General features: G+C 50.9%; 3 protein-coding genes across 3 annotated transcripts in view; 1 reads left to right on the forward strand and 2 right to left on the reverse strand.

The window, feature by feature from the left end:
- GLP2R (glucagon like peptide 2 receptor) overlaps positions 1-7,761 on the forward strand; it is a 46,736-nt gene extending 38,975 nt beyond the window's left edge. The window contains exons 11-13 of the mRNA XM_036835443.1: positions 1,900-2,038; positions 6,154-6,195; positions 7,209-7,761. Of these exons, the coding sequence (XP_036691338.1) occupies positions 1,900-2,038; positions 6,154-6,195; positions 7,209-7,544 (517 nt within the window). The 3' untranslated portion in view covers positions 7,545-7,761. The remainder of the gene's footprint in view (positions 1-1,899; positions 2,039-6,153; positions 6,196-7,208) is intronic.
- A 5,674-nt stretch (positions 7,762-13,435) lies between these two features.
- RCVRN (recoverin) lies at positions 13,436-19,271 on the reverse strand. The gene is made up of 3 exons (XM_036835455.1): positions 18,870-19,271; positions 15,942-16,053; positions 13,436-13,877 (listed from the first exon to the last, which is right to left on the reverse strand). The coding sequence occupies exons 1-3, from the start codon at positions 19,248-19,250 to the stop codon at positions 13,762-13,764; spliced, it is 609 nt and encodes a 202-aa protein (XP_036691350.1). The 5' UTR covers positions 19,251-19,271; the 3' UTR covers positions 13,436-13,761.
- Positions 19,272-19,383: 112 nt separating this feature from the next.
- Positions 19,384-22,612, reverse strand: part of GAS7 (growth arrest specific 7) — a 204,437-nt gene continuing 201,208 nt past the window's right edge. Inside the window, exon 14 of the mRNA XM_036835447.1 lies at positions 19,384-19,514. Within this exon, the coding sequence (XP_036691342.1) occupies positions 19,497-19,514 (18 nt within the window). The 3' untranslated portion in view covers positions 19,384-19,496. The remainder of the gene's footprint in view (positions 19,515-22,612) is intronic.

Here is a 22,612-nt window from a genome sequence, read left to right on the forward strand (position 1 = left end):
ACCTAGCATAAGCAAAGACTGTCTGCAGGTCAACTACCACCCATGGTTGCCACTTGGCAACCTCTGAGCTACAGGGTATTAAAACACTCCTGGAAATTAGACAAACAAGCAAAACCCAGAACTCTTGAAATAGTCTCTCCTTGGGAACACCTTAATGTTGCTAAGTGAGTGTGCACGGGTGAGTGTGGGTGTGCAAGTAGGTGTGAGCTTGGCTCAGGAGAACCACGTAACCAGGGCCTGTGTCTCAGACTCCCCACTCCTCGGCCTCCCCTTGACCATCGAGGCCCTGGGACGCTCGGCCCATATGCTCGGGGGGAGTCCCTCTCCTTGGTGACTCCTGCTCAACTCTTATAGGCTTTAGGTCCTTTCAGGGCACAAAGGTGAGGTTTTTTGTTTCAGTGATAACACTGTATCTGAATGACCCTCACAGAGGCAGCATGTTTGGGTCACCCATTACTGTGTAGCAAACTCCCCCCAAACTTCATGGCTTGAATCAGTAACTATGTTATTATCTTGAATGATTCTGTAAGCTGGGCTGTCTGGACTCAGCAGGGTCAACCTTTTGATACATGTCATCTTTGAATGGAGCTGCAAACATCTGAAGGCTTGATTTGGGCCAGAACGTCCAAGATGCAGGCTTCATAGTAAGCGCTTTCTCTTGCATGAAGTTAAACCTTCTTGAAGATACTGCCCATGAGGGACTGCTGACCCTCTCTGTTTCCACACCTTTAATTCCATGGGGCTTTTATTCAGTGGGGAGGAAACTTCTCCTAGTTTGGCCCTTTAAGACAAGGACTTGGGCTAAAAAAATCATCAAATTTAAGCTCTTTTTTTCCCAATGTGTATCAGACAGTAGCTTTGTTTATGCCCTGAATGAGTCACCTTTGCTAATGTAGTTAGTTTGAAATCAAGAAGCAGCTCAATGGTGAAGAGCAGTTGGTCCCAAACGTGGCTGCTTGTCAGGATCCTGTGGGGGGTCCCTTAAAGATTCTCACTCCCAGAGTCTAACCTCCAGAGGTTTTGATTCAGGGGGTTGACACTGGGGCTCAGGAAGCTATAGAGAGAGAGAGCCAACCAATAAAAATACATATATTTTAAAAGCTCCATAAGGAATTCTAATAGTCGGTCCACTTGGGAACCACCAGTATGTAGTATGGAATGTTTGGGTCCCAGCTGTGCATTTGCACGTGGGTGGTACAAAGGAATGTTTGTCTTTTTTGTGTAGAGTGTATACAACAGCAAGCTTCCACACAGCGCTTTTTACGAGGAAGAGCAGCTTCTCATTTCCTGCTACCCTTGCTATCACCAGGGTTGGGGGCAGCTTGGGGGCAGATGATGAAATCCTGCTTGGAGTGTGCAAGGCCTGAGTGTGAGGTCAGAAGCCCCACTTCCAGGCTGGGAGGTACCACTTAGTGGCTGTGTGACCCTGGGCAAGTCATTTTCTTTCCCTTCTCAGGCTCCATAAAGCACTGACAATGGAAGTCCCAAATAGAGAAAGAGGTAGCGGCACCCGCTAGCCAGGTAATAGGAAACTTGTCAAACCTGGTAGGGGATGTAATGTCCTATGGTGACAGCCATGTGCGTGGAAATCTATCCATCAAACAAAACGTTAAGATCTGTAGGTATATCATTATATGGAGGAATCCATTCATTCATTCATTCATTCATTCATGCAATTCATGTTTTCTGAGCATCTTCCATGAGTCAGGTGCGGGGATGCATCAGTGAACAAGACCACACTAGCCCTTCAGGCATTCGACGTGTAGCCAAGGAGACAAACAGGAAAATCAACTATTTATCAATGCCATTAGAGCTACAATAAAGGATGCAGAGAAGAGCAGGAAATGTTGCCTGTTCCCAAGGTGGCTTTCATGACACGTATTTGATTGCTATTTGCAGATTGGCCAAGTCCACGCTGGTCCTCATTCCTTTATTGGGTGTTCATGAGATTCTCTTCTCTTTCATCACTGACGATCAAGTTGAAGGATTTCCAAGATATATACGACTCTTCATTCAGTTGACTCTGAGCTCCTTCCACGTAAGTAGACGTCTGAACAAGGATGCCTTGGCTTTGGAGAAAACAAAATGCCCTTGATCCAAACACACTCGAAATTGCGAGAGCCCGAAGATGGAAAGAGAGTTCTGGTATCAGTAGGATTTATCGGCGAGGGCCTTTGGCATTAGAAGGGTGTGGAGATGGAAATGTTGCTTTAATCCTGCCAGCGTGACTCGGTGACTAAGAAGGGAAAAGTGGTTTGTTTCCTGCACTATAATAGTTGGTGTGACTCACAATCATATTCACCGTGTCAGCATGAAGCCTTTTATTAAGCGCCTACTTTTGCTGGGTTCTCTGCACAGTTTGTGCAAAATGAACAGTGAGTAGAGACCAGGAGGCTCTCAGGACTTTGACAGATGTGTGTGGGCTGAAACTAGGAACAGGAGGCCACCCGTGGTGAAGGTACCTTGGTGTTTTGGTTATCCGTGGCTTAAATTGTCATCCATTACTTAGCAGATTAAAATGACAGTAATTTTTATTATTTCTCATGATTCTGGGGGTCAAGAATCCAGGTAGGACATAGTAGGCATGTCTCAACCTCTGCTCCAGGGATGCTTGCCGGGGCTGAACTTTCTAGATGACTTCTCCACTCATATGTCTGGAGCCTAAGCTGCGAAGGCTCAGATGGCTGAGACTGGCTGGAGTGGCTTTATTTGGGTCAAAATAAATTTCATCGAATCCCCACACTCACCAAGGGCCCAGGGGACAGAGCCTGAGGTATGGCAGGGGCAACTGGACGATGGCTCTTTTCACCTTCTGTTAGAGCTGAATTGCATGTGGCTTTGAACGGAGACAGAGCACCCACTGGTAACTTTTTTTCATTTTGAAACCATGTTTAATTTATTTCAATCTTTTGGGGGATTTCAAAGGCTAAAGTTTAGTCACTTGGGTTTCCTAGGTTGCTTGGTCTTAATCTTCTTTAAAAAGTAATCCCAAATTAGAAACAACAACAACAAAACAAAATATTACAGCTGTTATGTCAGTAGTATCTGGTGACCTTTTTTCCTCTGAGGACTTGATCGGTCATGTGACCCCTTGATCAGCTGATCTCACACACCCAAGGCCAGCTGAAGATAAGACGCTCATGCAGAGCTTTGTGGGACAGATTTCTTTGTAGGACAGATCCTAGCCTATCAGACTCCCTGGCAAGGGAGCATGTTTGGGTCACCCATTACTGTGTAGCAAACTCCCCCCAAACTTCATGGCTTGAATCAGTAACTATGTTATTATCTTGAATGATTCTGTAAGCTGGGCTGTCTGGACTCAGCAGGGTGAACCTTTTGATACATGTCATCTTTGAATGGAGCTGCAAACATCTGAAGGCTTGATTTGGGCCAGAACGTCCAAGACAGCTCATTCACACGGCTGGACGTTGACATGGGCTGTTGGCTGGGAGCTCAGCTGGGGCTATCGATTAGGAACCTAAGTTCTCCATGTGGCCTCTCCACATATCTTGTGCATCTCAGAGCATGGCAGCTGGACTCTAGGAGTATCCCAAGAGCAAGTGCTCTAAGAGGCAGGAAGCAGACATTTCCAACCCTCTTAAGGCAAAGGCTCGGAAGTCCCAGAATGTCACTTCTACCACATTGTGCTGGCAGAAGGAGTCACAAGGACATCCCAGATTCAAGGGGAGGGAAGATATGGTCCATCTCTTGATGTGAAGGGTCACATATGCCTACCAGGAGGGGAGAAATCCTTGGGGCCATCTCTGGAGACCAGCTACCACACTGATCGTTTGGTCCTGCAGCAGCCTGAGCTCTGCTCCCCGCCAGGCACCACCGAGGAAGGCGAGGAATCAGAGCAGCTCTGCAGATGGAGCTAGAAACACACTTAGGAGCTTGTGCCTGGACAGAGGCCACGCACCTTCTGAACACCCCCGCGCTGCTCCCCTCCAGCCCGCCAGGCAGAGTTGGGAGCACGGGTGGGCAGATGTGCAGGTGCACATCCAGTGGGTCGTATCTTAGTGACTCCACCATAGAAATTAGCACTGGACCCAACAGCTTCCTTTCCTTGCTGCTTTAGGGAACCCTTCACTCTCCCAAGGGCTTATTGCTTAGAGAATTTCACCAGCCTCCTGCTGTCAAGGGATCTTTGGAGAGACTGCCAAGTGGTGGTGACATACGGAGTGAGAGCCATCTGTTCGTGGGACCGCTCCCTTCACACTCGCTTCGTCTAGAATGAGAGTCAACCAGACTCCAGGATGTTCCTCAGACCATGACTCAAGAACCTGAAGAAGTGAAAGACACACTTGTGATGAGGAATCCTATTTTACCCAACTCATTTGTGAGACTTCTGGCACACCGAAAGCACGCCCACCCCCTTCCAATAGCTGGCAGTGAAAAGACCAGATAAAGGTGGTCTTCTGGTTGGGGGAAGGGGGCGGGGAGGGACAGATAATAACCAAGTTGACAAATAAAGAACAATTCTGGTTATTTATATTCTGAAGACTATAAAACAGAGAAGTGTGATTGTGACTGGAACGGCTACCAAAAAGTGAGTGGCGGGGAAAGACTTCGCTTTTAGGAGATATTTGAGCTATGACCTGAATTTTGAGAAGCCAGTTAGGCAGAGATTTGAGGAAAGAATGGTCCAGAGAACAGAAAGTGTGACAACGGGACCTGAGGAAGAAATGAGCTGATAGCCAGTCTCCAATATGACCCCCGGTCATCTTTGCCTCCTGGTTTTCACAGACTTGAGTAGTGCCCTCTCACACAGAATAGGGTTGACCTGTGCGACCATTAGAGTATTGTGGACATGAAAGTGTGTGATGTTTGAGGCTAGGACATAAAAAGGGTTGCAGCCCCCGCCTTGCTCCCTTGGGTCACACCCTCTGGGTGAAGCCAGCTGCCATGTCGTGAGGACACATAAGAAGCTCTATGGAGAGAGATGGAGGTTTCCTACCAACAACCAGCACCAACTTGCCAGGCATGTGAGCTGTCTTGGAAGCAAGTCAAGCCTTCAGACACCTGAAGTTCCAGCCAACAACTTGAGTGCAACCAGAAGAATGACCCTGAGCGGTAATACCCAGCTAAGCCATGGCCAGGTTCTTGGCCCATAGGAAGTATGTGAGATGATAAATCTTTATTGTTTTGACCCACTTAGTTATACAGCAACCTAATACATTAGTTTGAGATGCTGAAGGCACCCAGAAGGTCCGTGTGGCTGGAATATAGTAGCTGAGGGGAAGCGTGGTGCAAGGTGAGGTCAGTGACACAGACACAAGGCCACATCGCCTTAGCTCCTCCTGTGGTTAGGATATTGTATTTTAATCTAAGTGTGATGGTAAACCCCAGGCATGAAATGATCTATCTTTTCGAAAGAAATATTCTGACAAGAGAAAAGGGTATTTACTATCTCACAAAAACGAAAATTTCAGGACCAGGTGTAGCTGGATCCAGGTACTCAAACAGTATCATCAAAATCTATCTCTGACCATCTCCAGCCTCTGCTTTTCTCTATGTTGGCTTTCTCCTCAGACGGGCACTCTCCACGTAGCTGGGAAGATGCCCTTGAGTGTCTCCAGACTAACTTTGACTATAAAGTTGGCAAAAGCAGGGAAGAGGGTGCAACTTTCTCTTCTTTCCTGGTGAAAAGAACTGAGATTGGGCCTGCTTGGGTCACATGACCATTTGGGCTGTTTATTGTGGTGATGGCCCTCCTAGAACATGAGGACCACATGATTGACAGCCCTGCCAGAAGCCCAGGGAGTAGGGGAGGGTCAGGAAAGGATGCAAATCAGGCAAAAAAAATTAGCCATTGCCCACTATGGACAAATAGAAATTGGACAGTCACCTTGTACAGTATTTATATAACTGAATGAATGATGTAGAACCTTTAGGGTTTAATCATCATTGACCTACGAGCATGTAAGCAAATGCCTAGGCTGATGTGGGTGGTGAGTGTCAAAGTAGGAAGAGACCCAGTGGAAATCCGAGTTAACGTAATCATTATGATTCACTCTAGTTAGTACAAGCAAGTGGCTGCCTGCCTCTTGTAGGGGCTGCTAGGACTAGGGCCGGTCTGTGGACTTTCCAAGTAACCGTCAGACACACCTTCTACTGAGTCAAGCTTCACGCCACCTCTTCCTTTCATTCCAGGGACTACTCGTGGCCTTGCAGTATTGCTTTGCCAATGGAGAGGTACGTTTTCCATGCTGCCATCCTAGCTCCCTGCGAGGCTGAGGCCCGCACCCTACTGCCCCTGGAGAGTTCGGTTTACGTGATGGTGCCATGGGGGGGTGTGCAGCGACCAGCACGTCCTGGGACAAACGGGTACCATAGACATCCAGGAGAGAGAGCAGCAGGCATCTCAGACCGATGGGGAAAGGTACTGGGATGAGTTTTCTTTCCAGAACCCAACCATGGCCCCGCTGGAGCTGCACTGGGAGTATCAAAGTGTGATACAGTTACCAGCTGTAACTCTGGAGTCCAAAAATCTGCATTCAAGCCGTGACTCACCCACTTAGGAGATCTGCATTAGTCAGGTCACTGTGGCTCTTTGAGCCTCAGTTTCCCTGTCCGTAAAATGGGAATAACAATGGTCCCTACCCTGCAGTGTTACCCCAGGGATGCACGGTAAAGGTCCTATGCATGGTAACGATTATTTTTATTATTAATATTATTGCAGAGCCCCCAACCAACTCTCTGCTCCCCCAGAAAGAGGCTTGAAAGGGGGAGGGGAAGAGGCCAGAGTCTCCTGACTTGAGGAGTTGGTGGAGTTTCTGGCTCCCTTTCATCTTCCCCTCCCCCCATCCCAGGTTTAAATATGGATTTCTATATCCTTCTGCTAGAATGTAAGCCTCTTGACATCAAAACCTCTTCCGTCTTGCTCACTGCTGCCTTTTCTACATCTTCAAGCAGGGACCCGTGATCCACCAGGCAGGTTTCCAATGTCACCTCGACACAGCCCTTTTCTGAACACCCTATCTCAGATTTTAGTCTCCTCACCCCACTGTCCTGCTTAAGGGCCTCACGGTGTCACTATCATCTGCTCTGCTCACATGTACCTGTTTGCTTCTCTTTGTTCGTTTCCCTTAGTGAGAAGGTAGGTTTCCCAAGGGTGGTCCAGAGTAGCCACTCAATACACATTTGCTGAGTGGACACACGACTCAGTGACTCCCAGGCAGTAACCCCGCCCTCTTCTCACCTGGCAGGTGAAGGCCGAGCTGCGGAAGCAGTGGGCCCGCTTTTTGCTAGCCCACCACTCGGGCTGCAGAGCCTGGGTCCTGGGGAAGAACTTCCGATTCCTAGAGAAATGTCCCAAGAAGCTCGCGGAGGGGACCGGCTCCGGCAAGCTGCAAAAGGCGCGGCCCTCGCCCCACGGTGGGCGTCTCCTGCACTCGACTGCGGAGGGCCTGGGGGCGGCGGGCGCCCTGCCCCGCCAAGGCCACGCAGCCTGGCCCCGGGGCAGCAGCGTGTCGGAGAGCAGCGAGGGGGACTTCACCCTGGTCCACACCATGGAGGAGATTCTGGAGGAGAGCGAGATCTAGGCAGGAGCCCACCTCTCTGGCTCCGCTCCCTGGGGACTCCTGAGGTGGGCGAGGGAGGAGGCGGCCAAGCGGCACGTTGTTGACCTTGCGGGCGCAAAGTCGGCCTGCTTCCCGCGCACCCCGCCCACTCCGACGTGACGGCGCCCCGCCTACTTTGGACGTCTCTTCCAGGCTTGTCCTGCTCTGTACGACAGAGGCTGCGTACACTCACCGCCTCTGCGTGACCTGTCATCCTCATCACCCCCGCAGGTGTGTTTTCCAGAATGCCACCAGCCTCCCAGGCTGGGCCATATTCGAGTGAATGGAGCCCTAGGATACGGAGAGATGTCTGCTATGAGATAGAGGCCAGCCGCTACGCTTCCTTTACCCTTCATGCTACAAGGTGTCTATCTGAAGTCGGGTTCAGTGTGTCCAAGGACCACCTGCGAAGTGTTTTAAATGCAGAGTCTGACTCATGGCAGAGATTCTAAGAGGGTGCATCTGGGACGATGGCCGGTGATGGGAATTGTGTAACAAGCATCCCAGGTAATTCTGATGCGAGCCCACATTTTGAAAACCTGGGGCAGGATGCGCAGGAGCCAGAAGCCCCTCTGAGCTGGCCGCTGGCGGGAGAGACCACCGGAGTTCTGCATTCAGCAGTTCAGCTGTGACACGCCTGCCCTCCTCTGACAGGGTGGACCGCACTCCGCCCCCCAGAGCCCTCTCCTTCCCTTCTCTCTTCTTCCTCTCTTGTCAAGTCTTCCCTCCCTCTCTCCATCTCAGTTCTCATCCGTGGGCAGCAGCAGTTCTGTTTGATCTGTAACGAGCCCATCTTGCCTCGGAGGGTTGGCCCCAGCACCCAGGGCCCCTCTGAAAGTTGCTGTTGGTCATTTTCTCACTTTTCTGGCTCCACCTGCCTTTCTGAGCTTGGCTTCTTCAAGCCTCACTTGCCTACCGTCCTCTGCCATTTGTGGTTTGCCGTTGATACCTGGATGGCTGTACCTTCTGTTCTGGGAGGTTTGCCCACTGTTCTCCCGGCCCTGTTCTCCACTCCCCGTATGGAATTGGATGCTGAGAGCCGGAGGGGACCCAGCTGACATGAGAGGACTGTGGCTGATCTGGACACGCCGAGGAGGCACCGAGGGGGCCGGGGCTGTGGACCCGGTCTGCAGGTGGGGAGTAAGTTGTGCCCAGATCCTGAGTGGAGGGTGCTTCTGGAGGCTGAGGAGGGCCCAGGCAATTAGGGTCAGGCTCAGTGGCTGCAGCTGTAAGGCAAGAGGCTGAGGAAGGTCAAGGGAGGAACGTCCTATTGAAACGGTGTCAGCGCTCAGGAGCGTCGCTTTTATAGCGTGTAAAATGTATGTGTACGTGGGTGGCCGGGGTATGATGCTGTGGGACCAAGTCCTGCCTTATATTAGGGGGAGGGGCGATATGATACTTATCAAGTAGAGGGTGCCAGATTTTGCAATTAAAAATACACAATTCGGATATAAGTATACGTATAGCTGATTCACTTTGTTATACAGCAGAAACTAACACAACAATGTAAAGCAATTATACTCCAATAAAAATGTTTAACAGAAATCCACAATTCTCAGTTAAATTTGAATTTCGGATAAATGAATATTATTATTGTCTAAGTATATCCCACGGGATATACTTTACGTGAAATCCAAATCCACTGCACATCCTGTATTTCACCTGGCAACTCCATTGTCAAGGACACTTTGCAGCAGGACGGAGACGAGGGTGAGGCAAGCAGACCTCAGTTCAGGTGCAAAATTTAAGAGAGTACTAAAAAACCCACAGTCGTCAAGATAAGTAATATTTTAATGCAATATTTAAAAAAATCAAATCTGCAAGCTACAGCCCACGGGCCATTTATAAAAATGACATTTTATTGGAACCAAGGCTGGGATGAGGGTGAAGCAAGTGAGGCCATGAGATGCAAATAAAGGGTCTGGACCTGACTATACAAAAATTTGATATTTTGCTCATCATGGACGTTTTAACATTAATTTTTATTTTTAAACGATTGCATGAAAATATTATTTATCTTGATTACTGAGCTTTTTGTCGCTTACCTGAAATTTCGCACCTGAGGCCGGTGCCCATCTTCCCCTCCCCCCAGTCCTGGCTCTGCTCTGCAACAGGGGAAACTGAAGCAATGACCTTAGGCAAGTACATAACAAAGCAAAGATTTGTTTTTTGGTGTCCAGATTGTCCACAGTTCAATCATTAAAATATATGTCCTACTTCTTCCTTTCTGCAAAAATCTCTGCCATTTCTCATCAACCTATTAGCACCTAGAAAGCTGGGCCGTGTCGTATTCCCAGCTAGTATCCAGCATAGCCAGTTCAGAGCAGGTTCAGAACACATTCATCAAAGGAGACAAGACAGAAGCATCTTGGGAGCATCAGATGCTTTCGAGGGTCAGTTATCCAGGACCTGGCCACTAATAGAAGGAACTTTTTTTTTAAGCACTTGTAAATATGCCCTCCCCACTCACTCCACAAATGGGGTGGCACACACACACACACACACACACACACACACACACACTGCTGCTTGCTCTTGCTCTGCTAATGATTAACATAAGTTTATTTAATTTGATTTGTATTTTGTTGATTCTTTTACATTGGTTTCACACTGGAGCTGAAGGTCTCTGCCCCTGGAGAATCTGGTGCACTGTTCCTGGCCAGAAGTGGGAAAAAGAGCTGCAGTATTAAGCCTGGAAACCTGGGTGGTCCATTGTCTCAGGGACCAAGAAGAGTGGGCAGAGAGGTTGGAGAGAGAAGCAGAAGTCAGAGGTCAAAAGGGTGGAAGGCAAGTGTCTCCCTTCTTCTAGACCACTCCCTAGATCATTCACTTTGCTGTTGCCTTAAAGATCCAGCCTGTGGGTCTCAATCCTGGCTTTGTAATCACCTGGGACACTTTCTAGAAACATCGATGGCTGGTGAGGCCAGAAAGCACACCAGCAGCCCAGCACACAGCTTGGACATGTCAGAAGCACTGTAGCCTTGGCTGTGGTGGAAATGTGACTGGTGGCAGCAATGGTACCTGGCACTGAGGGACCTATTGATGACTCTGTCTGGGGTGCCTCCTGGGGATGCTGAGAAATGCCCAAGGGCCACTGCACAAGAGGCGGAGACCCTGTGAGAGCAGTTTGGGTTATTGTTCTTGATGAGTTTGTTTCTGCCCTTGAGTTTCCATGTACATGAGGAAGCAGTTCAGAGATGTGAAGTGACCTCCACAAAGTCTCTATAGTGGACATCTATTTTTACAATCCACCCCTCTTATACTAACAGCACCAAAATTTTCCTTTCGGAAATCACACATCTCCCACTCTCAGTCCTTGAAGTTTGAGTCATTCCAACTCCATCCTCAGCCCCAAGGATGGGCATGAAAATCTGCTTGGCCAGCCTGAGCATGACATCCTCCTGGCACCAGATACTGGGTCAGGGATGGACATAGAACCAATCAGAGCCAGTGAGAGACAGTCCTGGGACTCTTGACAAAAAAAGCATTTTTTTCTCTCTTGCTGAAATTGGAACCACAGAGAAGTAAGCCTGGATCTGCTGGTAGCCCTCTTGGGGGAAAAGCCTGGCTGGGAATGGAGACTCCACAGCCGCAAGCAGAACCAGGAGATGGTGAAAGAGCCCTGAGACGTTGTCGGAGCCCCTGGATTAAGCCTGACCTTAAAGTTGGTGCTACTCCTGGAATTTCAGTTACATGAGTCAATAATATTTGTGCCACAGCAACTGGTGTTGGGTCTTGCGTTCCTTGCATCTGGAAGAGTCTTGATGACAGCTCATTACCACCCCTTCCTCCTTCTCTTCTCTTCAGTCAAGTTGGACTTTACACTGCCTCTAAGTTCTCTTAGCATCTTCCCCACAGGGTGCCCTAGAGCTGTACAGGATCCCAGCCCAAGTGGCCCTGCCACCCCAAGCTAACAGAAGATGTGCTAATTAGGTTATGACTCTTGGGTCCTCCATTGGTCAACAGAAGGTCCAGTGGCCCCTTTATGTCTCTTACTGAACCACAAACCAACAAGGTTATTATGCAGTGTCTATCCTTTTAGACTCGAGTGACAAGGATACCTTGACCTCAGAGAGAAGTGAAAAGCTCCCAATTTCACACCCCAACCCACCAGATTCGCTCATGGAGGGCAGTGTGTGTGGAAAGAGCACTGGAGTGAGGCATTGAGCCCTTTGGTTCTATCCCTAGACCACCCTGGGTCTGTCTTCTCCCTCCGACATGGCTCCTGGGTGGCCCGCTATGTCTGATACTGGAGGGGTATCTTGGGCAGGTTATTACTGTCCTCCCCCCAGAACCGCTGGACCAGATGCTGTGTAGCCCCCTCCCACTTCCAGCTCCGATGCTGTGCAATCCCAGAATTCTCTGTCCTGTCATGTCCAGGTGAAAACTATTGAGGCAGCCTGGTGTAATCAAAGGGACTCCGGTTTGAGTACCAACTCCTACTCTTACTTCGTGGCCTTGGTGTCCTCATCTATACTATGGGGATAACAACACCTCCATCAGTGAAATAATGCCGAGCATCCAGCAGGCTCATAGGAGACGCTCCATCCTTAAGTGTTATGATGACCCTCAAGTTTCCCCTCCACAAAGAGCAGCACTTTCTGGTGGCAGTGACTGTGCCATTGCTGTTGCTAAAGCTGGGGTGATCCCCCCACACCGGCAGATGGAGACGCCCCAGCCTCAGAGGGTTGCACACAGGTTGCTCAAGTGTCCAGAACATCTGCATGTCCTGCATTTTTCTGACCTCATCTTGGAACTTAAGCCTGGAGAATAGATGAACTTTCAAAACAATGAACACAATGCTCTTGAGAACCCGCCAGTGGAGCTCTGAGGTGTCCCAGGCCTTAAAGCTCTGATAAGGCAGTGTGGGCCAGTGGGCAGCGCTGGCCTGGCCTCTGCTCATTAGCTGACCCCGGGCGAGCTGCTTGCTCTCTCTGCGTCTCCTTTTCCTTGTCCCTAAAAATAGGGGCCTCAGGGACATCTGTCTTCACCTTGCAGCGTATCAAAACTGAACTTGTCATTATCTCCTGAAACCAGCATCTCTCCCTGGTGTTTCCCATCTCGGTGGATGACATCAGCACTCACCCGGCACCCAAGCCACGAACCTGGCTGCCATCCTTGCTCCTCCCTCCTCCCCTGTACCAGTCAGGTGGATTCTACCTTCTAAATATCTCCCGAGCAGGTCCCATTCTCCTCATCCCACTGCCGTTCCCCTGGCCCAGGCCACCTGGGCGACTGTAAGAGTGTGATCTCCAGGCCTCGGTCTTGCCCCTCTGATTTATTTCTACCCTGCCAGAGGGTCCTCTTACAAACATAAATCCCTCCTACTTGAAACCCCACACGGTACCCACCACCCTCACCTCCCCTGGGCTGCAGGGAAGGCCTTGCACGGTCTGGCCCCGGTCTGCTTTGGAGGCTTACTCACAATCCGCTGTCCCTCCTCTCTCTGCTCTCTGGCTCCACTGGCCTTCTCAGGGTCCTAGAACTCGAAATGCTCATTCCTGCCTCAGGGCCTCTGAGACACACTGCTTCCCCACCACCACCTTTCCCCCACGACAATCCACTGGGTCTTAATTGAAATGCCTCTTCATCAGGAACACCTTCCCCGTCTCTGGAAAAGTCGGCCCCTCCCATTGTGTCTTCCCACAGTGCTTTGCGTGTCTCCATGGTAACCTCACCGCCTCAGCTGACTCCTTCAAGGTCTATGGTCTCCTCTGCGCCCTGAGTTGCACGAGAACAGGGCTGTGCTGTCTCTCTCCTTCAACGCCACAGCCCCCGCACCCTGGCCTACGACTGCGACACAACCTTGTCTTTGAGGCTGAGCCGACAGAAATCATTTCTTTTTCCAGTTCGAGAATGACCAGTCAGCTGTGTGCCCGGCTCCTCTTGCATTTATTGGAACCTGCTTACCCAGCAATCCACAAAGGAGCTTACACGGTAGGAGGTGGGGATATTTAGGGCTCCTGTGACCTAATCCTGGGATTACTACGGAAGCCTGGGCTGGCGGGCAGGTGGAGGGGAGGCAGGCAGGTATAGTGGGCGGGACTCGGTGAATTGCTAAAGACACTTTCGTTTGGCAGGAAGCTGTGCTGCGGGGTTAATGTGCTGCGGGTTGGAGGCTCTCCCGCCCCGGGGGCGCGTGTGCACATGCGTGTTTATGTTGGGGCGGGGGACGGGGAGGAGACCTGAGCAGTTGACGTCAGGGTTTCTTTTCCTTAAACTTCTCCTTCACTTTTTGCGGCTCAAATTGGATCAGTCGCAGAATTTCCATATTGGCTAGGGTTCCCTCGATGAACTCTTTCTCTGTAAGTTTATCTGTGCACGGGGGAAAAAATTACTACAGTCAGGATAGGCTGCGATGAAGCTGACGTCGGCCAGCATACCCAGTACTGATGGATCTATTATGAAAATTCTGAGTCTCAGTGCCCCTGAGGGTAACCCCACCCCTGACTCCACCCTAGGACCCCTGGACCTCCCCAGGAACCAGCAACAAGAGGGTTAAGTTCAGGCACTGCCAGGCCTCCCAGAAGTGTGCTGTGTCTCTTCTGATTGGCTGGTGATCCTTTCCTAGGCGTCTCTGCATTCCTGATCTACCTTCCCATTTAGGACAAGAGAGAGCCTTGTCCCCAGCTATTAAATTCAGTTCTATCCAGTGAAATGCACTCACTAAGCCCTTCCTCTGTGCCAGAGTCACTGTGTTTGGGGCTGAGGTCATTGCAGGGGGCAGAGGGCAGGGTGTGGCGTGGAAAGGAGTGAGATAATGTCCCCTGGCCCAGGAATCTGTCTGATGGGGAGACAGTCACCTGTAGAAATGACTCTAGAATGAGGCAGGTGTTCCTTCCTGCTCATGGCTACACTCATAGTCCTGCACGTAGTAGGTGCTCAATAAAGCTTGGCTGAGCTGATTTGGGTTTCGCGATTGGCTTATGTTCCAGGCCTTTTCGGCAACCTTAATCCTTCCTGGATTAGGATCCAGGCTGTTTCCCTGTGCAGGTCAGGATGGTGAAATTTGGGTTTTAAAGTCCCAGCCGCCGACTTCCCTGGTGGTGTAGTGGTTAAGAATCTGCCTGCCAATGCAGGGGAAACGGGTTTGAGCCCTGGTCCGGGAAGATCCCACATGTCACAGAGCAACTAAGCCTGTGCACTACAACTACTGAGTCTGTGCCCGGGAGCCACAACTACTGAGCCCGCGTGCCACAACTACTGAAGCCCGTGCACCTAGAGCCCCTGCTCTGCAACAAAGAGAAGCCACTGCCATGAGAAGCCCGGGCACCGCAATGAAGAGTAGCCCCCGCTCGCCGCAACTAGAGAAAGCCCGCGCACACCAACAAAGAACCAATGCAGCCAAAAATAAATAAATAAATTTATAAAAAAAAAAAGAAGTCCCAGCTGCCCTATCAGCCTCACACCAGCAGCCCTCACTGCCCAGTTGTGGAATCCATCACCGCTTACAATGCAAGGCCGTGCTCCCCACGGGCTGCTCCCAGCCAGACTGAACAGGGCAGGGAGCCAAGACAGGCCAGCTCCTGGAAGAAGGGGGCTTGAGGACACCCCCTCAGCTTTGCCAAGACTGTCCTAGCCCAGCACTGCAGTCTAAGACTTATCTTACCCAACCCGCTTTCCTCGCCTCTGCGCATAAATGTTTCATCTGCTTTGCAGTCTGACGGCTTATCCCTGACTCTTCCAGACCCCTCCCCATTTTCCCTCATACGCCTTCCCCCCATCAATCTCTTGAAATCTAATTGAAATCTAATCCCATCTGGCCATGCTTCTCAAGGGACCCAAACTAACTTCCTAAAGGAAAAACCATGTAAATTGAGATCCCACTTACTTGGGACTCCATGCTTTCAGATGATTCTGAAGTGAGGTTTACCCTGTCCCAACTGTGCCGAAGGCATTTTTATAAACAAGTAAACCAAAGTGTCTAAAAAAAACAGGCGCTCCATTGAAAAAGAAAGTGGTTTGCTTGCAAAGCCTCTAAACTTGCTGTTTGCATACAAACTGCTAATGGGCTGTTGCCTTGACTTTTTACTATTCCTTCAATGTGGGTTAACTCTGTCATAACAAAAGATGTTTTTTTCTTCCAAAGCACACCATCATTTAGAGCCTTCCTCCTCCCCCCAGAGAATCTCAGGCAGGGATCGAGTTTTATGAGCGGTGGGATGTGGTGCCATTTCCCATCAGCTCCAGAGGAGTCCCACAACTGCCCGCTGACCATTCTGCTTACTCCCCACAAAAGCCCTTCCGACAGCCCCGCAGCAGGAGGAGGGGTCCTCGGTCCTGCGTGGGCACTGGACTCGGAAGGGTCAATCTTGTTGGGATCACTAGGACACAGCCCATGACTGTGAAATCAAAGGCTAGGAAGGAGAAGTAATTCACCATCATCTTTCTTGCCAAAGAAACCCCAGATCTTCTCAGCTCGCTTCTCCGGGGTGTTCTCATCTTCCGGAAGATGCTTCACGTCATCAGGACTGATCATCTTGAAAATAGCCTGCACCGAATCAAGAGGGAGAACCCGTGAGAGGGAGTAATTCTGGGGGAACCCACGTCGCTTACCAGGATGCACCACAGCAGAGGTTAAAATGCAGATGCTCAGGCCCCAGCCCGCCCTACTGAATCCAAGTGCCCCCCCCTTCCTGGGGGTGGGGAAGGGGCATCTGTACTTCTGAGATCCTCAGAAGGGACAGGGAATGTGGGGGAGGGGTGAAGACGGCTTTCCCTTCTTATTTTGTCCCTTTCTGCACTGTTTGAATTTCCTGCCCCTGTAGACATGTTACTTTCATCTTATTAAAAAAATGAAAATAAGAATTAAAAACTTCCTGATGATAATCCCATAGCAGCCCCGAGGCTGCAGTTTGGGAACTGGTACCTTTAACCCCACTCCCCAGAAGTTTTAGAATATCAAACGGCTTCTTCTGGGTCCAGGTGGTACCTTGGTTGTAAGGGCTAATATTTGTTAAGTGATTAACGCGTGCCACTTTTCTAAGCGTTTTTACCTGTAAACTCATGACAAGTTTATGAGGTGGGGGTTATTGGCCCCATTTCACAGAGGAAGAAACTGAGTCAACTAACTTGTTAGAAGTCACCCAGCCAGAAGCAGAAGAGTGGAGATTCTAACCCGGGCAAGTTTGTTTCTAGAACCTCTGTACTTGCATCGCGTGCTATTCTGGCATGTCTTGGAGAGCATTCTAGGGGCTGGGGAAGGTCTCGGGAAGCCCCTCATTTGCCCTTCTGCTCAGGGAGGGATCCAGAGAAAGATTTAGCCTAAAGCTCAAGGATCCGTCTCACCTCCCTCTAGTCTCGTTAGTAAAGGAGTTGGATGGACAATATCCAGCTAAGAAGGAAGTGCCTCCCGACCTGTGATCAGGGAAAGGAACAAGGTGGTCTCGATGTGCCCTTTCAGCTCCAGGTCACTAGGACTCCACCAGGCCTTGGAGACATCGGGGAGCCAGCCAGGCAGGGGCAGTAATGCCCGCCCGTGAAATTAACCTGGAGGGAAGATCAGCAGCTTTAGAAGCCCCCTTTCGGCTCCCTGTGCTGTAACAAGAGAAGCAAGGAAACCAAACCCAGCAGCTGGGACAGCAGCCTTGCTGACAGCGCTCAGAGCTCAGAGGTTCCCAGCGCTGAAGTGCAGCGGCTCCCTTAACTCCTCCGTCTGTCCTGAGCCGGGGAACCATGTGCAGGCTGGACGTGACTGGCTGCCGGCCAACCCCGCTTCTAACGCCAAGGGCGGACTGTCAGGGCCTTGGTGAATGGACCGAGAACGAACAATTGCATCCTCACCCTGGGCGCTGGGAGATTATATGGTTTCCTCGAGGCCATGCAGTTTGGTGATGAAGTAGTTGGGACTAGAATCCTTAACTTCTGACTCCCAGGCCAGTGACCTTGAACCTGGTGGATAGTAGAGGCTCGGCATCGTCTTGCATAGCCTCAGCTGTGGATGCGCCCCTCCTTCTCTCCTCCCCCAACTCCTCCTTTCCCTGAAGGAGCACCAACTTGTAGGCCTCTGCTGGGCCTGGCATCCTTTAGGTGGTTCTGAGGGAGTGGTCCCCATCGCAGGCCACCTGCCAATCCAGGGGAGCTTGCTCTACAGGCCGCGCCCAGAGGCCAGCAAGGTTCCCACACACACCTGCCCCTAATGGGAGGCCCAAGCAGAGCCCACTTACCGCAAGCTGCAAGCTTAGCTATTTTACTTATGGTTTCTCCTAATAAGGGTGGAGGAACTGCGCAAATGAAAGCAGGATTGCAAATGCATCAAAAATTATATAAAATATGAAAAATATGCTCTCTCTTAACAGGAATGGAATTAGAGAAATAAAGCAAGTGGCATGGGGTAGTGGGGCAAAAAAAGATCCTGTAAAACGATACTAACTGAAGGGAAATAGAAATGATATAATAGGAAAAAATAGAAGCATCTTCATTGTCCAAAAATATAGGGATGGTTGAATAATTTTATGGCATGTCCATAAGATGGAATTCTAAGCAGCTATTAAAAACAGTTTGATATTGAAAACATTCATAATAAAATAGTGGCTGAAAAAAAGTATACTAAAAACCGTATGTGAATATGTCATAGTTCTAAAATTATTTTAAAATCTACAGATAGAAGACTGGAAAGGTATATATGCCCATATGTTGACAGTAGTTTTCTGTGGATACTGAAATTAAAGGCGATTTTCATTTTCTTTTGTGTAGGTTTCTAAATTGCATGAATTACGTATATATTAAATGAAACTATTTTGCAGACATCTAAAAATCTTATCGGATGATCTTATCCTGGGCCAATGTATTTGAAACATGTGTCTTTAAAATGACTTGTGAGGGACTTCCTTGGCGGTCCAGTGATTAGGACTCGGAGCTTCCACTGCCATGGCCCTGGGTTCAATCCCTGGTTGGGGAACTAAGATCCCACAAGCCGTGTGGCTATATATATATATATATAATGACTTGTGAAAGAATCTGAGTACGTCCTGTGGAAGGTTTTGAAGGACATTTTAATGAAGAAAGGAAGGAAGGTGGGAGGGAAAGAGGGAAACAATAAAGGTCAATAATAGGAAATACCCAGATTCTTCTTCTTTAGGAGGAAAATGAAGCTGTGGGAATGCGCCCAGCCCTCTGTTAATATTGGTCTATTGGAGACCCCTCCTGACCACGCTGTCAGAGCCACTGACTCACAAGGCCCGGGTCCCCACTCCCCCCTCCAGCCCCCCCCCCAGCCAGGCCCCCTGTGTGGAAGCAGCAGCAGGGGGTCCTGATCCCGGGTGACCCCCGTCCAGCTCAGCCGGGAGCGCAGAGGCTGACACTGACCGTGACGATCTCCAGCACCTCGTTCTTGCTGATGCTCCCGTTGCCATCTACGTCGTAGAGGGAGAAGGCCCACTCCAGCTTCTGGCTGGTCTTGCACGCGCTGGTCATGTGCAGGGCGATGACATACTCCTTGAAGTCCAAGGTGCCATCGCTGTTGGCATCAAAGCTGCGGAACACGTGCTGGGCGTAGGCCTTGGGGTCGGCCTCAGGGAAGAACTTGGAGTAGATGGTCTGGAACTCCTGCCGGGTGATGCGGCCGCTGGGGCACTCCTTCAGGAAGGACTGGTACCAGGTACTGAGCTCCTCCTCCGTGAACCTGGTGTTCAGCCGCAGCTCCTCCAGGATCTCCTTGGACAGGGCTCCGCTTTTGCTGTTCCCCATGGGTGAGGTGGTGCGGGCCCAGCCGGTCAGTCACCGCTGGGTGGGCGGGTGTGTGGGAGCAATGGGGCTCCTGGCTGCCTGGCTGGGTGCTGCTGGAAGCGGTTGCACCCTGAGATGCTGGTGGATTAGGAGGCTTTGTGGCTGCTTCACCGCAGTACTTGGAGGGAGGAGGGGCCTGGAGCTTGAGTGGGGAGACGAGCTCCCAGAAGCCCCCTGAGATTAGAATAAAGAGCTGACAGCAGGGGGTCAATCCATCTTGGCCTTCTGGGAGGATAGGACAGGTGATCAGAATCTTCAGAGCCGAAGCCTTGAGCCGAGGCCTTTCCCACTGCCCCTCATCCATCCCTGCCCCAACTCACCCCACCAGCTCTAGCTCTCTAAGAGCAACGACGTTCCCTGCCTGCCTTCTGCCCTAAATCTGAGGGTCTCAGCGACAGGGACGGCCCTGTAATGCAGGGGTCAGGAGCCAGGCTCTGGAACCAGCCCAGGTTCAAATCTCAGCTTTGCAATTTACTAGCTGTGTGACCCCAGGTGGGTTTCTTAACCTCTCTCTGCCTAGAATTCTCTTCTCCTAATCTTTCACCTCCTTCACGGCTTTCCTTAAATGTCGCCTTCTCAGCCAGGCCTATAGTGACCATTCTGTTAACAAGAGCACCCCCAACTGTCAGCACGCCCCAGACTGTTTATCCTGCTTGATCGCTCTTCCTCGCATGTACGCCTTCTGACTTACTGTTTATTTATTCTGCCTGCTGCCTGGGATCGCACCAGAATGAAAGCGCCGTGAAGGCGGGGATTCTATCTGTTTTGTTGCCTACTGCATCTCCATTGCCAGAAGGGTACCTGGCGGGTTTGGGCCCTCAGTGACTATTCCTTGAGTGAACAGGCATAATAATAGCGTCTCTCCCACTGTTATTGTGAGGCTGAAACGAGTTAATACGTGCAGTGCATTTAGAATAGAGCCTGGCACGTAGTAAGGGCTGAACACATGTTAGGTTTTGCCATTATTCTTCTATGACAGGGATCAGAAACTAAACTGCCTTAAAGGGGCCAGCAAGTGGAGTGTGTGAGTGAAGCCAGGGGGCCAGGGGGGCAATAGGAGCGGTGAGGCCCATGCCTACATGGCAGGTGCTGCCAGTGTTCGACTGCATTTGAATGTGGTGAGACGGGATTATGGCCTGGTGTTACTAGATTTTTTTGGTAAGCCAAAAGAAATCCAGAAATCAGATTTTCAGATGCAATTTCCAAACTTTAAGAGTGATTTCCAAATTTTCAAGAACATAGTGTGGGATAAATATAACTTAGCCTGTGGCTCAGTTTCAGCTGCAGGTCATCAGTTTGCAACCCAGCCTGGTGCCGGGAGCTGGCAGACGACAGTACCTGCTCGTTGAGTGAGTGAATGGAGAAGTAGGGGACAGGGAGCTCCACCAGGGGAGGCTTTCACCCCTGCGGTCAGCTCAGTCACCAGAACAGGCCACAGGGAAGAGCCCTCGTGGGTAGGTTTGCACCTGAAATCTCATCACCCAAAGGAGAGGTCGGTGGTGCCCTGGCTTGGCTGAGCGTGACGCCTGGAACCCCAGAATCGCCGCCTTGGATGGGAGAGATGCCTCTTCTCTGTCCAGGGGTGGTAACTATAAAGAATAAAGCCCACAGTGTCTCGGCAGGTGAGTTGGGGTTTGGATCCTATTTCGTAACAGGCTAATGGCAGGGGAAAGCAGGTCCCCGCTGCTGGGAGAAAGCCACCTGCCTGCCTCCCCCGATGTTGCTCAGAAAGGACCCAGAAGTTCAGGCACAGATGTGCTGACCTATCCCTCCTGCCCACCCCGCCCCCTGCGGGTCCAGAGTGTTTCTCAGGAGGCCTTAATGTTAGGGGGTGGTGTGTGTGTGTGTGTGTGTGTGTTTGTGTGTGTGTGTCCTTATTATTTTTTCCCATCAGTTTGTGACAGCATATTATTTCTTTGTCTAGACTTTTACTATCTTGCAGCAAGACATTTGTTCTCCAGAGCAGTTAGAAACAGGACAGTCACCGAACTCAAAAACAAACAAACAAAACCCAGGCCATGAAAGTGAGGCCAGAGGCCTTCACCCTGGCCTCTGAACCTGGCATGGGTGGTGATCAGAAGTGCCTCCTGGGTATCCACACCGAGACTGCAGGTGAGGCGAGGCTGATGTCACAGGAAGAAACCAAGCTCCAAAAGGATGTCACCTGTCTGTGTCACACAGTTGCCAAATGGCGAAGCCAGGAGGAAAGCCCAGGGCGGCCAGACTCCCCACTTAGAGCTCTTTCCAGGACATTACAGCCGCCTCCTTTCTCAAGAGCGGGCAAGAAGCTGCATTTCTGAAGGTGAGGAGCTGGGTTGCCATGACAACGGAAGAGGCGGGGCAAGGAGGCAGGGCCCCGGCTTAACGCCGAAGGCAGCCAGAGCTCCCCCAGTCCCTCTGCCCTTCCCAAGGGCAAGGAGGAAGCAGCAGGTACTGTCCACATTCTTCAGGTTGCTGTGCCCAGGAGGGGCCCGACCCCGTGGGAGGGGACCACAGGCAGCTGTGTTGATGCTGCCGAGACAGGGGTCATGACCTGGAGGTTTGTTTGAAAACCTGCATAAACATCTTCTATCAGAGGGAGAGTTTATGCTCCTTAGCCAAACAAGTTGTTGGGGATGATGTATTGTGAACGGATTTGTTAAGTCTGAGCCGGGGCCATAAACTCTCCCCGAACCCCTAAGACCACTCGGGGAGAAGGCCTCGTCTCCGGCCAGTGACTCTGTCTCCCCCTCCCGGCCTGGCCTTCACTGAAAGACACAGGCTCTTCCCAGAGGCTGGCCCTGTCCCACCCCAAGCTGGGGGGAGTCCCCCAGCCCCCATCCCTTTCCTCTACCTTCCCCTGCCGTGAGCTGAAGGGCAAGGGGACCCTTCGACCCCGGCCAGGAAGCAGAGAGGAAAGGGGGTTTGGAGGGGGCGGGTGGGAGGCCGAGAATGGGAAGGAACGCCCCTCCCAAGGGCGTCCCCGTCGCGGTAAACAGCGATCCAGCCCTTGGGTCGCTTGGACTGACATCCTTGGAGTCCTCACCAGCGCCTCTGTTTCCGTCACACTCCACTCCAATCTGGCTCGAAATCGTGCTGGCTCCACTTTCAAGGCACATCCAGAACCTGAGCATTCTCCCCACCTCCACGTGGCCACCACTGCAGGCACCATCCCCTCTGCCCGCGTTCCGGCTGCCCTGGTCCCCTGATCCCCTAGCGAGCCCCGCAGCAAGGAAATTAGGCTGCGCGCTTTCCGGCTTGGACCACCCCCCACCCACCCCCAGAGTAAAAGTCATAGGCCTTCCAAGGCCTTCCAAGCTCTGCAGTCTGCCCGCCCCGCCCTC

Source organism: Balaenoptera musculus, chromosome 20, assembly GCF_009873245.2.
Source record: "Balaenoptera musculus isolate JJ_BM4_2016_0621 chromosome 20, mBalMus1.pri.v3, whole genome shotgun sequence".
Lineage (NCBI taxonomy): Eukaryota > Metazoa > Chordata > Mammalia > Artiodactyla > Balaenopteridae > Balaenoptera > Balaenoptera musculus.